Here is an 18,544-nt window from a genome sequence, read left to right as displayed (position 1 = left end):
CGGGCTCCGGCCACTTCGCCCTCGGCCCCCGCGAGCCCCGACGAGCCGCGAGGGGAGCCGAGCCGCGGAGGAAGCCGAGGCCCGACGTCCCGGCCGCGCGGACCTCACGTCCCGCCCGCCCCTCCGGCGCCTCCGCAGGGCAGGCGGTGCGGCGCGCGGGCCCGGCAGAGCGTGCCCCGCAGCGCGCGCAGATCCGAGCGTGCGTCAGAGGGACGCGCCGCGAAGCGCGCACCGACGACAGGACGCGCGACGGCCCCAGTGTGCGCGTGCGCACGTGCTTCCGCAGCCGCGCGCGTGCGTGCAGCCGCGCATGCGCGCGCATGCGTGCCTGCGTGCACTCGCCTGCGCACGGACGGAGCGGCGGGGCGGCTGACCGGGGGGGCCGAGGCGCGCGGCTCGGGAAGGTGGACGCGGCGCGGCTCCGCCGGGAGCAGCGCGGAAGCCCGCCCGCAGCGGGAGAACAGACTTCGGGCGGCAGGGAGGTGAAGAGCCGGTGCCTGCGCCGCGGGGCTGTGGGATCCCCGAGGCCGCGCTCGCTCGGCGGCTTCGCTCGCGCTGGGGCCCGGCCGCCCGGGTCCGCGGAGCAGCTCTGCGCCGCCTCGGGACGCACTGCTCGTCCGGTGGCCCTCGGTCCCCGCCGCGCACGACGGCTGCCGGGCCCGGGCCCCAGCGCGCTGCGGGCCCCTCGGGGACTGGACGGACGCGGCCGCAGCCCGCCGCTGGCTCCCGGGGCTCGCCTGGGTGCCCCGACCTGGGACCGGGACGCCCGACCTCCGGCGCGCCCGCTGCTTCCAGGGGACAGCGTCGCCGCGCGGCCTCCGGCCACAGCAGCGGAGCGGGCGGACGTCCGCAGGCCGCGGAGAGGAGGCGCGCTGGCCCCGCGCGGGGAAGATGCGGCGCCCCCGGCCCTGCGTCAGGAAGCAGCGGGTCTGGGAACACGACTGTCCGGCCGCTTCCACGCTGGTCCCTGAAACCCGGACCAGAGCAGAGGCAGGAGAGCCAGCCCCAGGCCTTGCAGACGGTACAGTCTGCTCTCTGCCAAATAACTCCACTTTCATGACAATGTGTGCTTTGACGATGTGGGGTCTTCTCGTGGAAGTAAGCCTGCAAGGGGTCCGGCATCCATGGACGTTTCCAAAGCATCCAGTCTCCCACCCCAAACTAGGGCAAACGTGAAAAACAAGGAAACAAAATTGGAGGAGGGGGTCTAACCCAGGAGCCCTGAGCACACTGCCCGATTTTAGGTGCCTCCTCATGGAATGTTCAGTTTGCCTTTCCCTGGCCCAAGCCCCTAGCTCAGCTCTGGTCCCTACAGGGCTCACTCTCGCAGCACGGTCTCCCTCGCAGCGGGTGGCAGTGTCCAGTCTGGGGTTTATGGGCGCCATTACTCCTCTAATGTTTTCCTGGGCCGTGGGGTCGTGAGGGCCGTGAGGGCAGGTGTCAGGCCAGCCCCGCTCCCCAGTGCCTGGGGCCATCAGCACACTGCCACACAGAGCAGAAGCTAGGAAGAACCCCAGAATGAAGGGCGGGTGGGGTGGGGGGGTGGCATGGTGGACATTACTTTTCTGGCTCCGGAACTCCAGTGGATCTTACTATAGATAGACTTTGTTCCTTCACCAATCTTCTAGGGGAAGCCATTGCAAAATCAAGCTGTTAGCTGGACACTAAAAGTCTCATCTTCACATCAGCTTACAGCATGGATTTCCTACCTAGAATCAGTGAAATCACAGATGACCCTCATGTGCTTTGATGGGAAATCCATCAACTTCACGATCACACAAGATGTGTGTAAGGGATTCGTGTCAATCCATTGCCAGAAGCACCTTCCAGCTCTTCGTAGGCTGGTCTGGAAGCACGCGGTCAGCACCCCCTCATGCTAAGGAAGGGGAGCCCCTCCCGAAGGACCGGTAGCCAGGAATGATTTCATGGTGGAATAGCAGCAACCACCCAAGAACCATCCATTGTTAGCTCCTCGCACTCCGCTGCGAAGAAATGGGGCAGCAATTTAACCTCTTCGGGCCAGATGAGCCCTGTACCTTTATAAAATCGTGTGCTCAAGCAGTGGAGGTGGGCTCAGCCATGGTGGAGACCAGACTGTGTTCAACTGCACCTTTAACATTTCTGATGGATTTGCCAAAGGGGAAAGAAGACAGAGGGGCACCACTTCCCAGCGCATCTGGTTTGCCCGTTACCGCTGACTAATTCTCCCTTTGTGTGACGGTGCATTGTGCTGAGCCCCTTGACAAGGATGAGGGTTCTGCTAATACCATTTTTGTGGTGCAGCTTTCCACGCCCACGCGACATAATTCCTTTGCCTCCTTACGTGCCGTCTGGAAACATATTTTCAATGTTTGTGATACTCTACCAACAAACAGGAGGAAAACCCAAATGCACCATTTTCACGTGTCAGGGTTGGGTTTACGGTGTCTTTGATCTTGAATTAAAACACACCGTCGCGTGTTACTCCTTCCAGAAGAAAGCTGTATTCCCGACAAGCAATGTGTTCTCAGGATCCTATTTACCGAAAAAATTCTTTTCTCGCCACGCACAGTCAAAGACGAGGGCCGTCGGGGCCCCGCACTGGGATGACGGCATCCGCTCACATGAGGTGTGTCGGGCTTTAAAAGTCATAGGACACAATATTCCACTCAGGAAATTTGATTTTCTGCTACTCCTTCTAAACATGGAAACAAGATCAAATCACTATTTTTAAAGCCACACTAGATGAGTTGTGTTCCAAATATAGCTGAAAAGCAGAAAATGTCGGGTTTTTTATGATAGTAATGGATCACAAGTGTCAGTGTCTCAGAAGCACATGAAAAGGGGCAGATTTTATGGAGTGGAGAGAAAGAGGCAGAGGGGCGGAAGTGGGGCAGCACAGCCCATGATACCTCCTACGGGGCATCCCCATGGTGTCCAAAGCTTAAGTGAGACATCCACGTGGGGCTTGTGCGCAGAGTAAAGTAAACCCACTGAACATAGATCTGTTCGTACTGACTTCCCTATGGCATATGGTGACCATTGTAACCCTTGGGTTTAAGTTTTTTAAACATTTAAGGCCAAACAACTATTTAAAAAAAAAAAAAAAAAGACAAAAGTAGGGGAATGTGGGAACCCATGTTGATTCTCATGAGGATCTGCCAGATGATGAGTCATGTGTAATATGTGGAAATAGGAAATAGGAGACATCTGGAAGAAATCTTGGCATTACAAGACACCAGAAAAAACATGGAAAGGGAAAGAGGGTGTATTAGCCCAAGGGATCCGCCAACAGGCAGAGAAGGAACAGGCCATCCGACCCTGCAACGAACACCGGGTGCTCCCAAGTGATCCAAGTAGGCACGTGGGGTGCCTGATCCCCCCCTTTGCAAAACTAAAGGAAAGTTCTCAAAGGTTCCCCTTGTAAAATCGGGAACAGGGACAGCTGGCTGGGGGAGGGAGGGGCTCAGGCATCGCCTGCAATTGCACGCATGTCAGGAAAAGCAGCTCACAAAACCCTGCAGGGGGCTTGGAATGCACCAGCGAAGAGCTGGGTCCCCTTATATTTTAAGGGATAAGGATTCTGGAAAATGGACGATAAAATCACAACACTGACTAGAAATTGGACAGTGTTTCCAGACAGACCTCCCAAGTGAGTGCATCTCATTTTTCCTGCACCAAAAGCATCCAAAAGCTATAAACATGCTTCCTAACAATGGTTCTGTGGTTGTGAAAACTTCCTAACGTCTCTTTAATTGAGGTCCTGGGAGAGCTGCTGCCCTAGGTGTACCCCGTCCATGGCTCTGGTCTTGCAGACTTCACGTGGGAACTGGGACGCCCCCACCAGGCAGGGTCCACCTCTGTCTTTACACCCAGAAGCCCGCCCGCAGCCAGGCCAGCCAGCAAGGTCTGTCCCCTTGTCCACGCAACTTTAAAATTCCACTACTGCCAAACTGACACGTACCCACCTAAAGACATTTTCAGTTTCCCGAGTGCTTTTAGCACAATGCCTTCCACTTGACCCTTTCAGCAGCTGGGAAACTGCAAGTCTAAGGCCCCCTTCCTTGTTCTTAGGGGAACGTGGTTGACATGACCTGATAGGACAGACTCAGCTGGGAGATGGCGAAGCTCACATGAGAATTACGGCTTTGATTCCACAAGACAGTGCTCCCCCAGAGGCTCTCCCCAGCCTGACAGAGGACCGAATGTATCTGGAGAACGGTACATGCTATGCCACACCTTGAACACTCAGAAGCTTATTTAAGATTCTGAGATGCCCCAGCTTGGAAACCACAAACAACCACTAAAACATAACTCAGCGTTCCCCAGATTCATTTGTCCTTATTCCATCCCAAAGGAAACATCTCTTAACATCTCAAGATGCTCTTCAGATCATTGGGGAAAGGCCAAACTGCACACTGTCGCCTTTCGGAAATGCTCAAAAACACTTATAAAAATAAAGATATCCAATCAGTATCAAAAATACCAGAAGTTATTTCAAATATGCTAAACAAATCTTAATTTTATGAACTAAATTCAAAATATTAAGAGGTTTAGATATTAATATTTTGTGGTAAGTAGCACTTTCTTCTGTATTTTGACTATATATTTCAAATTTTACTAGTAGAAGGATGGAATTTATTTTAAAATAGACAAGATTCTGAAATTCTCACTAAGATGGAGTACAGTGTTTAGCAAATAGATAATCGTTATTATTGATTCATTATGATTAATACAAATTAGTTTATTTGAAGTTTCAAAGAATTTATACAAAGTATATTTACTTCCATTTACTTGAAGAAAACATTAACTCTCTAGGGATAAATATGACACCTTCAGTATTTAGAACAATGATTAATATAATTTAGTTTATGGGAAAAATACTTTCAATAACCTGACAAAAACTAAGAAAATAGTATATAACATGTATGTGTAATTCTATACTGAGTGACACTCTAGTGTTTTTTATTTCATAATGAATGCATGGCTAAAAATATTTCTGTTATTTGCCATGAGTAAATGAAAAGAGTGATGAAATAAATATGTGAATTAATTGAAGACCATTCAATGTTGTCCCCATCTCAAAAAAAAGTTTCATTTAATATTGAAAGAACAGTATGAGCTCTCTGTTGATGGTTGTAGGAGAAAGTGAGACCCTTTGTCGTTAAAGCAGTGTCAAACCCTGAGGCCTTTCTGAGCACCGTAAGACACATGGCTAATCCCCACACTCCCATCCAGCAGGCCAGCAAGGTCTCTGCCAAGAGCAGCTGACGGAAAGTGGCCAATGTAAAATGGCACACAGGATTAGAGAGAGGGAAGTCTGGTCTCCTCTCTTGTCTTTAGAAATGATGACCTTTACAGCATTCCTTGCACTTTCTTTCTTAAGTCTTGTGCGCCTGAGAGAAAGACCCTAAAAATACTTGTTGGTTATCTCTCGAAGTGCCTGGCAAAGTAGCGGCTGAGAAGGGCACGCGACAGACTCACGGCCACACAGCAACTCTGAGCAGCCTGTGGAAAGAGAAGATGCCTCTCTCCAGCCAGAGAAGAGGCCGAGAAACAAGAAGATGGCCCTCGTCTCTGACCTTGCCCAGAATGCCTAAGAAATGTGGCCATACTGGCCTCCTGGGAAATCAAGGAGGCATGCCCACTACGTAAGAAACAGGGTGACTCCCTCTCGACCAGTGATGGATTTCCTACAGGACACAGACTGTGCCAGACTTCCTAAGGACAGGGTAGAGGCCCTGCGACACCCACCATGGAGGTGCTCTGGGATCTTCTGATGCTGGCCCGAGAAGCCCGCCCCTAAGGGTTTTATTCTGAATGCTGTTGGAATGAAGACCCCCGAACGTGAGCGAATGTGGATTCCTCGGGCTGGGCTTCCCCTGAGCTGCCTCTAGTTGGGAGCGGGGCTCCGACATGGGCACATGACCTGGGACCTGCCGTGTGTCACAGACAAGGTGGCTCCCTGTGGGCATCTGTTTAACCCAGTGGATGCTCGTCCGCAACAGGACAGGGGAGGTCTGCCCATGGCCCCAAAGGCATAGGTTCATTTCTTTGCAGGGCCCCAGCAGTCCCTCCCAGCACTAAGAGGAAGGCTTTGCTTTCCCGGGCCGGTGGCCAGCAGCACAGCGTCCACCCCATGGATTCAGGTGTGAGCAACAGGAGCTTGCCCAAAACTTGAGGAAGCTCCGAACAGTGAGTTCATCTCCTTGGGCTCTCCCCGATCTCGCTCTTCTCATCCTGCATGATGGGGTCTGACTAGCGCTAGTATCCTGCTGCTGACCTCACGTTGCCTCCCCGAGACGCGGCTGCCTCAGTGGCTCTCGCTCCTGGCTGCCCTCCTCCCCTGGCCCCAGGAGACATGGCCAAACCTGCAGATGTTCTGGTCGACACAGATGGGGGAGAAGGTGCCCTCAGCACTGGGTGGGAGGCGGCCAGGGGTGCTGCTAGGCATCCTGCCAAGCCCAGGAACTCCCCACCACAAAGAACGAGCCCACCTGAAAGGTCAGAAGTACCAAACGCAGAGAGCCTGGACTAGCTGGTTTCTTCAGCTGGAAAATGGGTATAATAATAACACACATGAAAAATCAGCACGTGCCTGACCCAAGGGAGATGTTCAATACACATCAACTCTCTTCTCTTTCTCACTTTGAGACCCCAAAACCAGGATTTCCCTGTCCCGCCGAGATCTGTTGTGAATCAGCAGAAGCTACGATGTCGTGTCAAGATGCAAACCGACGGGTTTGTACAGAGGTCTGCTGTGGGATGGTCACTGACTGTGGCAAACCAGCTGACAGAGCAGCCGCAGCCCAGCATAAGCCAGGAAAAGAGCATCCCACGGCAAGAGTGACATGAACATCCTCCTAGATTTCCAGGGCCCAAAACAGAGCCACTTCCAGACTGGCCAGACTTCTCCACCCTTCCAAATCAGATAAGGCACACATTCTAGACAAAAACAAATTCCATTTTCAAAGTCCTCTGCTTTGCAAGCGATCTGGGACTGGCCTATCTGACCACTGAGCAGCCCTGTGTGGACCCCACATGCAGAGCAGACCGCACACTCAGCAGTAATGGCAGAGTGAGCTTCTCCCCAACACCGCTGGCAAGGATCAGGGTACCAGCAAGTTCAAGTACACTGAGGCTATGAGATACCCACGCAGTTCTCGTTATGTAATAGAAATACTGTAATTCTGTCTAACACAGACTGCTCCCAAGACCCTGGCTGGCAATGTCCCTTCCCAGAGTCACTTTGTTAGGGCCTTTTCTAGGATACACTGACCACGAGAGCCGTTTTCTGGGATTCATGGGCCGAAATCCTGTGTGCATCCTTCTGCCCGTGAGAGACAGGTGATCCTACCCTACACCCAAGCAAGTCGGGGGCCATTAGTGGACACCTAGTACGCCCGCACCCTACTTCGTCCCTCATCTCCCGGGCTCCGGCCCTCGGGCCACTCCTCTGTCGGGACAACCGTAGCATTTGTTCTTTCTACTGTTTCTCCTGCAGTGCCATCATTTGCTCCTGATTAGCTTTGTTATTCACTTCAGAGGCAGACCTCTCCCCTCTCTGGTTTAACTTGGAGCTCCTTGTTTTGAACGCCGCAGAACAGAATGCTAGCTTTCCAATAGCGTGGGCTCCCATGGTGAAAATACCTCAAGGACCTCTTACATAAAGTCCATTTTGGCAAAATGTAAATGGCCAATTCCCAAGCATACAGCGGCAACTCTTGGGAACGGGGTGCCTCTCCTACTATCTCACATAACCCGAGAAAATCAGGTTATCCAGCAAAAGAAGAGCTTAACTTTTGGCTATTTCTGCGTAAGCAAGCATTCAGAACGCTAATCAGTTTAAGTAGATAACATTCCCAACAGTGCTGAGGTCCCGGGAAGAACACAAAGTCACTGTGCACAAACCAAGTTAATTACCTAAGAGAAAACATCTGAAGATGGGAGCGCCAGCCAGGGAAGTGGGAAAACAAACAATTCTGCCAGGACCTGAAGTCCTGTGAAGGCCTCGGGAGTTGAACTGCTGGACTGTGAGCAAGACCCCCAGGGCTAGATCGATAACTATGGGATTGCAACCCGACCTCAGACCTGCTGCATTAACACTTCCTTCTATCTGGAGAACAGAGGGCGTTCCTCTCCTGACATCTCCATGGAAAACAGGACTTCGCCAAAAGAGACCTGGCAGCAGATCCTGGAGACATTCCAGTGTCGGTCGGTGGATCCCAGCAGCCAATCGGTGAGAGGGTCCCTCAAGGAGATGTGGAAAGACATGTCTCAGAAACCAGGATTTCCACATTTCTGAGGCGGCTGACCCTCTGTCCCACTTAGGTAACTCCAACTCTTTCTGAGTTACGTGGCTCTGGTTAGCCCACTTTTAAAAAGAGGTCAAAATTCACTTAACTTGTAGACACTGAAGAAGAGCAGAATAACTCCTGGAGAACCACAGACGCCCAGCAGGAGCTCGAACGCAGGCCTGGAACCCGAACCACCAGGCTGGGCTTCCCTGGTTCACTGTGCACTGGCACCTGACCAGCAGCGTGCCCAGGCCTCGCTCAGAGAATGGGGGGCAGTGGAGAAGGACCCGTTTCCCTCACGGATGTGCCGGCCGAGAATAAATGTGTCTGTTCTCTGACCTGGGGACGAGAGGGGCCCCTGCATCTGAAATCCCAGCTCAGCTGTGCTCCACTCTCTCGGCCCTCACGCTGATTATTTTAACATCAGTTCCAAGACAACTCATGGAAATTTAAAATGTCCTCTATCCGTGGGGTGAAGGACCTCTTCCTTGGTCACGCATGCTGTGTGAACCATGGGACATAAGATATTTCTGCTTAAGAGGAGAAGACAGGTCTTCATTTCTTGTTGAAAGGACATAATACTAAACCATTTGGCTATTCCCCTAGATTTCAAGAGGCCTTCTGAATCCATTTGACAATTACAGTCTTTAAAAACACAAATTCAGAAGGGCTTAACCCACAGCTTACAGGTAGTTTATTTTAAATAATCTTTCTTTCAGAGTAATGTCGAAAATCCAAAGTGGGTGGAGACTGGGTGCTGAGAATGCAGGGTCAGCCCGGAAAGGTCATGGAAGGCCTGGATCCCGGATGTCTGGTCTGCTTGCTGGGAAATCTTCTGGAGGCTTAGCAAGGGAGAGAGCAGAATTCTACTCCTTCCACCCAATCCCAACAAGAGCACCAGGGCTTTCCAATTTCAAGGCTCAGGTTGGCTGGTCACACAGTGTGAGGCTGGCCCCAGCCCTCATCCCAAGGAAGGAGCACTATCTAGTGGTGTGTCTTTGTCCTCAACACTCCCTAGACCTTCAACACTCCCTAGACCTTCCAGTACCCAAGGGGAGGCTGGCCCTACAGCACGGTTCCTGGTCAAGAGAATCACACCTGGCCTCACCTGAGCACACCGGACACCACAAGTGTTTCCTCAATGCTCAGTTTGAAAAGAAATGTTTTCGGACCTTCCTTCTGCTGGTGCAGTTGGGTGTAGATGATGCCCAGGACTGAGATGTGGCCCTGCCTCCTCTAGCGATATTTGAACCAAGGCCCTGACTAGCCGTCCTCAGGGCATGTTAAACTTGGCCAAAAATACCTGGGAAATCTACCTGGTTACATATTAACGGGTGGATTTGGGGTAAAAATGAAAATGAAGCAGGCTAGAACGCACACACACAGAACAGGAAGTCTGAAAAACCAGAGCCATGGGGGGGATGCCACCAAGGTCTGCAGCTGCTGGACGGCAGGGGGTGGAGGGGAGCCCGGAAAGTCATCAGAACGGACCGTGTTCTCTTTGAGAGTGAGTCACACGACCCCTGTCCCCCCGAGCCCTGATGCCTTCAGTTACAAGAAAAACACAGCGGTGTTGACACAGGCCTTCATTTCCCATTTGTTGACACAGGTCCTACTTTTTATAGTTTCAAGAATTTCTGTGTTAGCTCAGTGTGCCGATGTGTATAACTCAAGTTAGACCAAAAGGGGTGTGGGGAGACTGGGGTGTTTCTACACTTGCCTCTACTGTAACGTCAGTCCTCGGAGTGCGCAGGGGAACTAGCCGGGAAAACTCGCCAAATAGGAAGACGAACAGAACGTGAAAGTGAATTAGAGCTGACACGGCCGGTAAGGAGAGATGCCAGTGTATTTTCACGTACTGCATTTATTCCGAAACGATCTGGGTAATACTGGTGTCACCAACTAGGAGCATATCTTTTTAAAAAAATAATGTTCGTACCTTTTAGCAAGAGGCTAAAAGAAAAACAGAACAAAAACAACACATATTCTGCGCAGACTTCTCTGAATTTCAGGAGTGAGTCTGAGACCTGATGGGCCTCCAGCAGGCCATGAGCAAAGGAAGGAGCATCCTGGCCAGGCGGACCCCTCCACGCCTGGAGAGCAGGGATCTCCCCTACCCCCACCTGCCCCGCCCCAGCCTGCAACAGCCCAGCCCGACTGGCTACCAGGCTGTGCCCTCTCACTGCCATACCTGGTTTCTGGGGCCTCTCCAGGCAATTTCGGGATCCTGCACTGTCACTGGGGAAAACCAGGCAGGCACTTGCTCTCACAAAAAACTAAAATGCACCCATCGATTGCCCTCCAATGAAAATGATTTATCCAGACCCATGGGTCTCAAACAGGAGGGGGGAGCACTCGCTTAGAAAAAAAATATTTTAATTTGACATTTGGGGAACAAGAACTATTTACTATTTTCATAAATAAATCTGGACAAGTGCATTAAGGATTAAAAATTGGTTAAAAATACTAATTTGAGGGGCGCCTCAGTGGCGTAGTGGTTAAAGCCTCTGCCTTCAGCTCAGGTCACGATCTCAGGCTCCTGGGATTGAGTCCCGCATCGAGCTCTCTGCTCAGCAGGGAGCCTGCTTCCCCTCTCTGTCTCTGCCTACTTCTGTCAAATAAATAAATAAAATCTTTTAAAAAAATACTAATTTGAATAAAGGCCCTCATGTGCAATAGAAACTTTTCATTTTTTTGAGAAAAATGCTTAGTTTTATTCTGACCCATGGATTCCAAGGAATACTATTGGTCCAACAGATTTTCTGCCAATACACATGTCCCTTCTTGAGTCAAAAAAGAAAACAGACGAAATCCCTTTTTTTACATTAATTGCCACGAATTATCAGTGTCTTTGGGAAACCACTGTTGAGATTTCCTAGACACCACATTAAGCCTGGTTTTGCCTCTGTATATCACTCTGATGAAATTATTAAAATGGTATAAGGTATTAGCACAAATGGCTGATTATTGGGTTAGAGTTGATGCTGTTTCTAATGATTTCCATATTAATGGCAATTCAGAACGAACTGTTACAACTTAAGCTTTGGCCACTTACCTTCTGTCCCTTCACTCCATGACAGTCACACTTCCCACAGCCAGAGCCGGCACAACCACCCTGGAAGGAAGAAAAAACATCTTTAAATAGAAGAACTCTTGCAAATTGAGGTCGCTTTTTGAATTGAAATGATTTGGGCATCTTCACCCATTTATGAGAGATGTCCCACCCTATTATTATGAGCAAGACCTTAAAATATGAGATCCGGATTTGCTCTAATGAGGTTATCACATACATGCCCCGTGGCTCCTCTCTCTTGCCCTACCAGATGAAACAGCAAGCCGGGAAGAGAACAAATCAAAGCGTCGCTTGGTCCACAAAGGGAAGGCCATCATTTATACTTTTTGAAATTGGCTCCCTAGAGATGATTCTAATAGGACATCAACTGTATTTGTAAGGCTGTGATTCTGATTTAGGACTTTCAGACCTGAGACCAGGGAAACTGAGGGCCTAGGAGAGCAGAGTCCATGCTTTGTCCCTTGAATTCCCAAGGACACAGAAGCATGCAACAAACATGTGTGCAAAGAAGAAATAAATGAAGGAGCTGATGTTAAGCCCAACCTTAAAGAACGGATTTTTCATTCAGTTAAAGCTTGAATGAAAAGAACCCAAGCATGTAATAAAATCTGGAGAAAAGGAACATTCTCCAGAATAGATCACATGTTAGGCCACAAAACCAGCTCCAACAAATTCAAGGTCGAAGTCATACTATGCCTCTTTACTGATCACAATGCCATGCAAATAGAAATCAACCACAAGAGAAAATCTGAAAGAGCACAGATACATGGACGTTAAATAACCTGCTACTGAACAATAAATGGGTCAACCAAGAAATCAAAGAAGAAATTAAAAACTATAAGGAAACAAATGAAAATGAAAACACAATGGCCCAAAATCTCGGGTGCACCAAAAGCAGTTCTAAGAGAGAGATTAAGAGCAACATATGCCTATCTCAAAAAGTGAGAAAAATCTCAAATAAAAAACCTGGCCTTACACCTGAAGGAGCTAGAAGAAGAAGAAAAAACAAAACCTAAGGTCAGCAGAAGGAAGGAAATAATAAAGATCAGAACAGAAATAAATGATATAGAAATTAAAATCTAATAGAACAGATCAATGAAACCAGGAGCTGCTTCTTTGACAAGATCAACAAAACTGATAAACCTCTAGCCAGACTCCTTTTAAAAAAAAGAAAGAGAAAGAGGGAGTGGGAAGACCCAAATAAGCAAAATTACTAATAAAAGAAGAGAAATAACAACCAACATCACAGAAATACAATAAACACAGTATTATGAAAACCTGTATGCCAACAATTCAGACAACTTAGAAGAAATGGATAAATTCCTAGAAACATACAATCTACCAAAACTGAAGCAAGAAGAAATAGAAAATTTGAACAGGCCAATACTAGTAATGAAATCAGTAAAACAACAACAAAAACCCTCCAAACAAACAAATGTCCAGGACCAGATGGTTCAAAGGCAAATTCTACCAAATGTTTAAAGAGTTAATACCTGTTCTTCTCAAACTATTCCAGTAAATATAAGAGGAAGGAAAATTTCCAAATTCATTCCAATGAGGCCAGCAACACCCTGATACCAAAACCACATTAAGACATCTCAAAAGAAGAGATAACTACAGACCAATATCCATAATGAACATGGATGCAAAAATCTCAACAAAATATCAGCAAACCAAATCCAACAATACATTAAAAAGATCATTCAACACAATCAGTAGCATTTATTCCTATGATGCAAGGGTGGTTCAATACTCGCAAATCAATCAACATGATACAACACATCAACAAGAGAAAGGATGAAAACCATATGATCATTTCAACAGATGCAGAAAAAGCACTTCACAAAGTACTACATCCATTCATAATAAAAACCCTCAACAAAGTAGGTCTAGAGGGAACATACCCAACATAATAAAGGCCATATATGGAAAACCCACAGCCAACACCATACTCAGTAGGGGAAAACTGAGAGCTTTCCTCCTAAGGTCAGGAACAAGACAGGGATGTCCACTCTCACCACTTTCATTCAACATAGTACTGGAAGCCCTAGCCACAGCAACAGACAATATTGAGAAATAAAGAACATCCAGATTGGTAAGGAAGAAATAGAACTGTCACTACTTGCAGATGACATTATACTATATAAAGAAAACCCTAAAGCCTTCACCAAAAAAACTACTAGAACTGATAAATAAATTCAGTGAAGTCTCAGGATACAAAATCAAGGAACAAAAATCTGTTGAATTCCTATATACTAATAATGACACAGCAGAAAGGGAAATTAAGAAAATAATCCCATTTACAATTATACCAAAAACAATAAAATATCTACAAATAAACTTAACCAGAGGTGAAAAACCTATTATCTGAAAACTATAAAACACTGATGAAAGAGGAAAGAAAAAAACCCACTGATGTAAGAAATTCAAGATGACACAAGAAATGGAAAGACATTCCATGCCCGTGCACTGGAAGAACAAATATTGTTACAATACCATACTACCCAAAGCAATCTATATATTCAGTGCAATCCTTATCATAATACCAATAGCATTTTTTCACAGAACTAGAACAAACAATCCTAAAAGTTATATGGAACCACAAAAGACCTTAAATAACCAAAGCAATCTTAAAAAAGAAAAATAGACTGGAGGTATCACAATTCCAGACTTCAAGTTATATTATGAAACAGTAGTAATCAAAACAGTATGATATTGGCATAGAAACAGACACATAGATCAATGGCATAGAATAGAAAGCCCAGAAATAAACCCACAATTACATGGTCAATTAAACTTTGACAACGGAGGAATGACTATACAATGGAAAAAGACATTCTCTTCAACAAATGGTGTTGGGAAGCCACATGCAAAAGAATGCAGCTGAACCACACTTTCTTACACCATACACAAAAATAACTCAAAATGGATTAAAGACCTAAATGTGAGACCTGAAACCATAAAAGTCCTAGAAGTGAGCATAGGCAGTAACTTCTCTGATATTGGCTGTAGCAATATCTTTCTAGCTCTCTCTCCTGAAGCAAGGGAAATACAAGCAAGAATAAACTGTTGGGACAGTTGCACAGTGAAGGAAACAATCAACAAAACTAAAGGGCAACATACTGAATGGGAGAAGGTATTTGCGAATGACATATCCGATAAAGGATTAGTATACAGAATATATAAAGAACTGATTCAACTCAGCACCCAAAAATTAAATGACCCAATTAAAAAAAATGGGCAGAAGATATGAACAGACATTTCTCTGAAGAAGACATCCAGATGGCCAAAGGACAGATGAAAAGATGCTCAGCGCCATTCATCATCAGGTAAATGCACATCAAAACTGTAATGAGGCATCACCTCACCTGTCCGAATGGCTAAAATCAAAACACAAGAAACAACAAGCGTTGGGAGAATGTTGAGAAAAAGGAGCCCTCGTGCTCTGTTGGTGGGAATGAAGACTGGTGCAGCCCCTTTGGAATGCAGTATGGAGGGTCCTCAAAAAGTTAAAACTCAAACTACCCTATGATCCACCAACTGCACTTCTGCACCAACTGCACTTCATTATCCAAAAAATACAAAAACACTCATTCAAAGGGACATGTGCACCCCAATGTTTATAGCAGCCTTATTTACAACAGCCAAGCTATGGAGACAGCCCAAGTGTCCATCGATAGATGAGGAGATAGAGAAGATCCAAGATACACATACCACGGAATCGTACTCAGCCATAAGAAAGAAGGACATCTTGCCATTTGCAGTGATGCAGCCGGAGCTAGGACAACGCTAAGTGAAACAGGTCAGTCAGAGAAAGCCAAATACCATATAATTCCACGGAATTTAAGAAATTAATGAGCAAAAGGAAGAGAGAGAGAGAGAGAAACCAAGAATCAGACTCTTAACTATAGAGAACACACTGATGGTTACAAGAGGGGAAGTGGGTGGGGGCATGGGGATTAAGCACTCATCATGATGAAAAAAATGAAACAATATAAAGTAGCATCCTGTTAAAATAATAAACAAACAAATAAATAAAGAGCTGGGGAGGAAGGGAACCTAATGTGTTCAGAAGTCCACCAGGTGCTACAAACAACCACCTCTCGTGCTGTCTGACCAGCTAACAGCCATACTGAGGTACATGCTACCATGCCCATTTCACAGATGTGAAATCTGACTTTGGATGTTCAATATAACACACTAAGACAAGGTTGACGCCAACTTCCATGATGTAAAACTGCCAGCACATTAAAAGGTCAAAGTAGGATGATGCCTACGTACAGTTACAATTTTCTTAGACCCAAATTTTACATGAAGACAGACACAGGGGTCGTAGACAGAATATAAGGGGTCGTGACAAGGAGAAAGTGAGTGAATGAGCTTTATTAGAGGCTGTGTATCTGGTGTGAGATAAAATGTGTAACACTATGAATGGTACAGTCATCACGTGCAGTCTATTTTTTTTAACAATATCATCAAGCCTTAGCCTCGCTGCCATGGAGATCTTCTGCGGAAAACAACGGCATCTGGAGATATTTACTACATAAAGTGAAAATCTGAACAAGTGCCTCCAAGACAGTGAGCTGTTATTAATTTTATATTTTGGAAATGAGGACAGTTGACAACAGTCCAAACAGAGATGATGGCTCTGTTTCTTTCCCTCGCTCCCACTGGGGGCAACTTCAGCAAGCCATCTCATAACCTCCTAACTAAATCAAGCCCTGTGCCCAGTTTTGCTTCACCATCTGGGTTTTGGTGACCACTGAGAGTTTTCCCAAGAGGGAGGTCAAAATCTTAAGCCTGTGCTCCGGGAGGTTCATCCAAAATACGAAAGCCAAGTACTCAGTGACCCAAGAACCATTCCCCAATCATCACCATCTCCGGCCTCATCCCCCCCGAGGGCTGGCTGCGCCCCACTTGGGCTCCCACAAGGGTGGGTGATATGCCTCTATTACGACACCCATCCAGTGCTTCACACAGCCTTTCCTTGGGTGCACCCCCCCCCCACCCCAGGGACCCTGAGAGCACTTGGGGCCAGCCCAGAGTCCCACCACGTGTGATACGGATCGCATCTCATCTGACAGAGCGGAGGCTGGAAGAGCTGCGCTGGGAAATAAAGCAGGGCACTCAGGAAACAAGGATTCGTCATCAACCGTGAAGACCTACGGGAGCTCCAGGGTGGTTCAAGCATTAATCAACAGACGTCTTAGAATAGTGGAAACAGCAATGGCTCCCCGGCCGCTGGTGGCCGTTCAACCAGCCTGAACAGCAAGTGTACAGAACGCTCCAGCCACACCGGGAGGGCAGCTCCCAACAGACGACTGCCTTACCTACGTTACCAGTCCAGACAGGAGACTGCGGCCAACTATGGGCCTGGCCGGGGAAGTAGGGGCTCCTGGAGCTGCTGGGTGGGCCCCCAGACCAGGAAAACCTGGCGGGCGAGGCATCCCAGTCCCTGGGGCTCTGGGTCAGGCCACCCCTTGGCCCAGCCCTACAGCTCTCCTCCTGCTCCTGAGTCAGGTTCAGGAACACGCCTCTGCTCTTTCAACTCTGCTAAACCCCATCCCACTCCTACAGATGCCAGAAGGAAAAATCAACCAGGCTAAGACTCATTTATCTGGTAGGAAAGAAACGTCCACCTACCACCCAGGCTCAGCTGGCCAGAACCCAAGAACAGCCTGAAGCAGGACGGGCTCGTCTACTCGCCTACAGTACAGGTCAGTAAGGTTTCTTCTAAACTCCAGGGCAGGCCGAGAATCACATAACTGAAGCTCAAAATGGCTACTTGGTGATTCTGGGTTTTCTCTTTGAAATGCTGATTAAAATCTCAAAAGCTTATCTCCATTCAATTTGAGGGAAGTTATAAACATGAATTTCCTGGAGCCGTTCCCTTAAGCTCTCAGCAAATGCTTTCATTGCAAGGGACACCAGATAAGAGGTGACAGGGCCATGGCTGTGGATGTTGGGGTCAAGTCGCTTTTTGTGCCTTTGCGACAGAAACCCACCGCACATGCGTGCGTAACAAATGGCCAGTTTTATCTCAGGCAAGGCTACAGATCGTGGCCAACTTTGGGAGCCATCTGGGATGACAGATCAAGGACTAGAGCCTTTATTACAGGCTCTGTCGTAGAAATAAAAGACCCTCACCCTGCCCCCACCAGCTTATAGTGTATATCAAGCCAAAATTTTTTTTTAAAAATCCCAAACAAAAGACATTCATGGCTCCTTATCTGCTTTATTCTTGTAGGAAATTGTATTACCAATTCTGGCCCAATAAGACAATTCCAAAGAATTGATCATTCTAATAATATCTAAATTATGGTCTGCTTTTCAGAACTAAGGGCATTTTTAAACCACGATTTCTGTTTCACATTCTGGGTGGCCTAGCATTTTACGTAAATGGGAAAAAAAAAAACCTCATTTTTAGACTAACAAAAATCATAAGATGCATGTTTACTTTGCTAAATAATATCTATTTTGCTTTCTTTAGAAGTTCTTATTTATTTAAGTAATCTCTACACCCAACGTGAGGCTTAAACTCACGACCCCGAGATCAAGAGTCACACTCTCCTCTGACTGAGCAGGCCAGGGGCCCCTGAAGTCTCTCTACCCTGGTCCTTAGCGTTGCTGTCCTGTCATGGCCCGTACAGGCCTTTGAGTTGTGATTCAAGGGGCACCGCTGAAAAGGACCCCAGTGGAGCTCGAAGGCTCCCTTTCCGCCGGGTATCATGCACGACTCTGGAAGAGCTAATTGACTTGGTTCACTTCAGGAGCCTTAAGTGATGCACATCTCAACTCTTCACCGTGAACTGCTAAGTTTCAAAGGATCCACGAACAACACGTGACTCAGATTCAAAATGTCACCAGTGACCTCACACGGTAAAGACGACATCACAAGTGACACAATTTCCCGAGAAACTAAATTCTGCCTCTGGACCTCCCAGTGGAAGAAAAAGAGGAGCAGGGTCGTCAGACTCCGGCAGTCCCCACGGGCCACACATCTGAGACAGCTGCGGAGGGCTACTCATTCTTCCCAGCATCTGGAACATTCTGGGCCCCATTAACCAGCTCTCATGCAGCTATTCCAGATTCTAGAACAGGAAGAATTTGTCCATTCGGTGAAGGACTCATCCTACTTCCTGCCTTTCCCCTCCCTGGAGGACTCCAAGAACCTAAAGCAGAGCCTGAGCACTCC

At 47.7% G+C, this 18,544-nt stretch overlaps 1 protein-coding gene across 2 annotated transcripts in view; it reads right to left on the bottom strand.

Moving 5' to 3' along the window:
- COL4A1 (collagen type IV alpha 1 chain) overlaps positions 1–18,544 on the bottom strand; it is a 130,841-nt gene that overhangs the window by 62,954 nt on the left and 49,343 nt on the right. For both annotated transcript variants that reach the window (XM_059143853.1, XM_059143854.1), the window contains exon 2: positions 11,332–11,391. In XM_059143853.1, coding sequence (XP_058999836.1) covers positions 11,332–11,391 — 60 coding nt within the window. The remainder of the gene's footprint in view (positions 1–11,331; positions 11,392–18,544) is intronic.

Source organism: Mustela lutreola, chromosome 13, assembly GCF_030435805.1.
Source record: "Mustela lutreola isolate mMusLut2 chromosome 13, mMusLut2.pri, whole genome shotgun sequence".
NCBI classification, from domain to species: Eukaryota; Metazoa; Chordata; class Mammalia; order Carnivora; family Mustelidae; genus Mustela; species Mustela lutreola.
The sequence above is the reverse complement of the archived record's forward strand: the minus strand, read 5'-3'. Positions and strand labels throughout refer to the sequence as shown.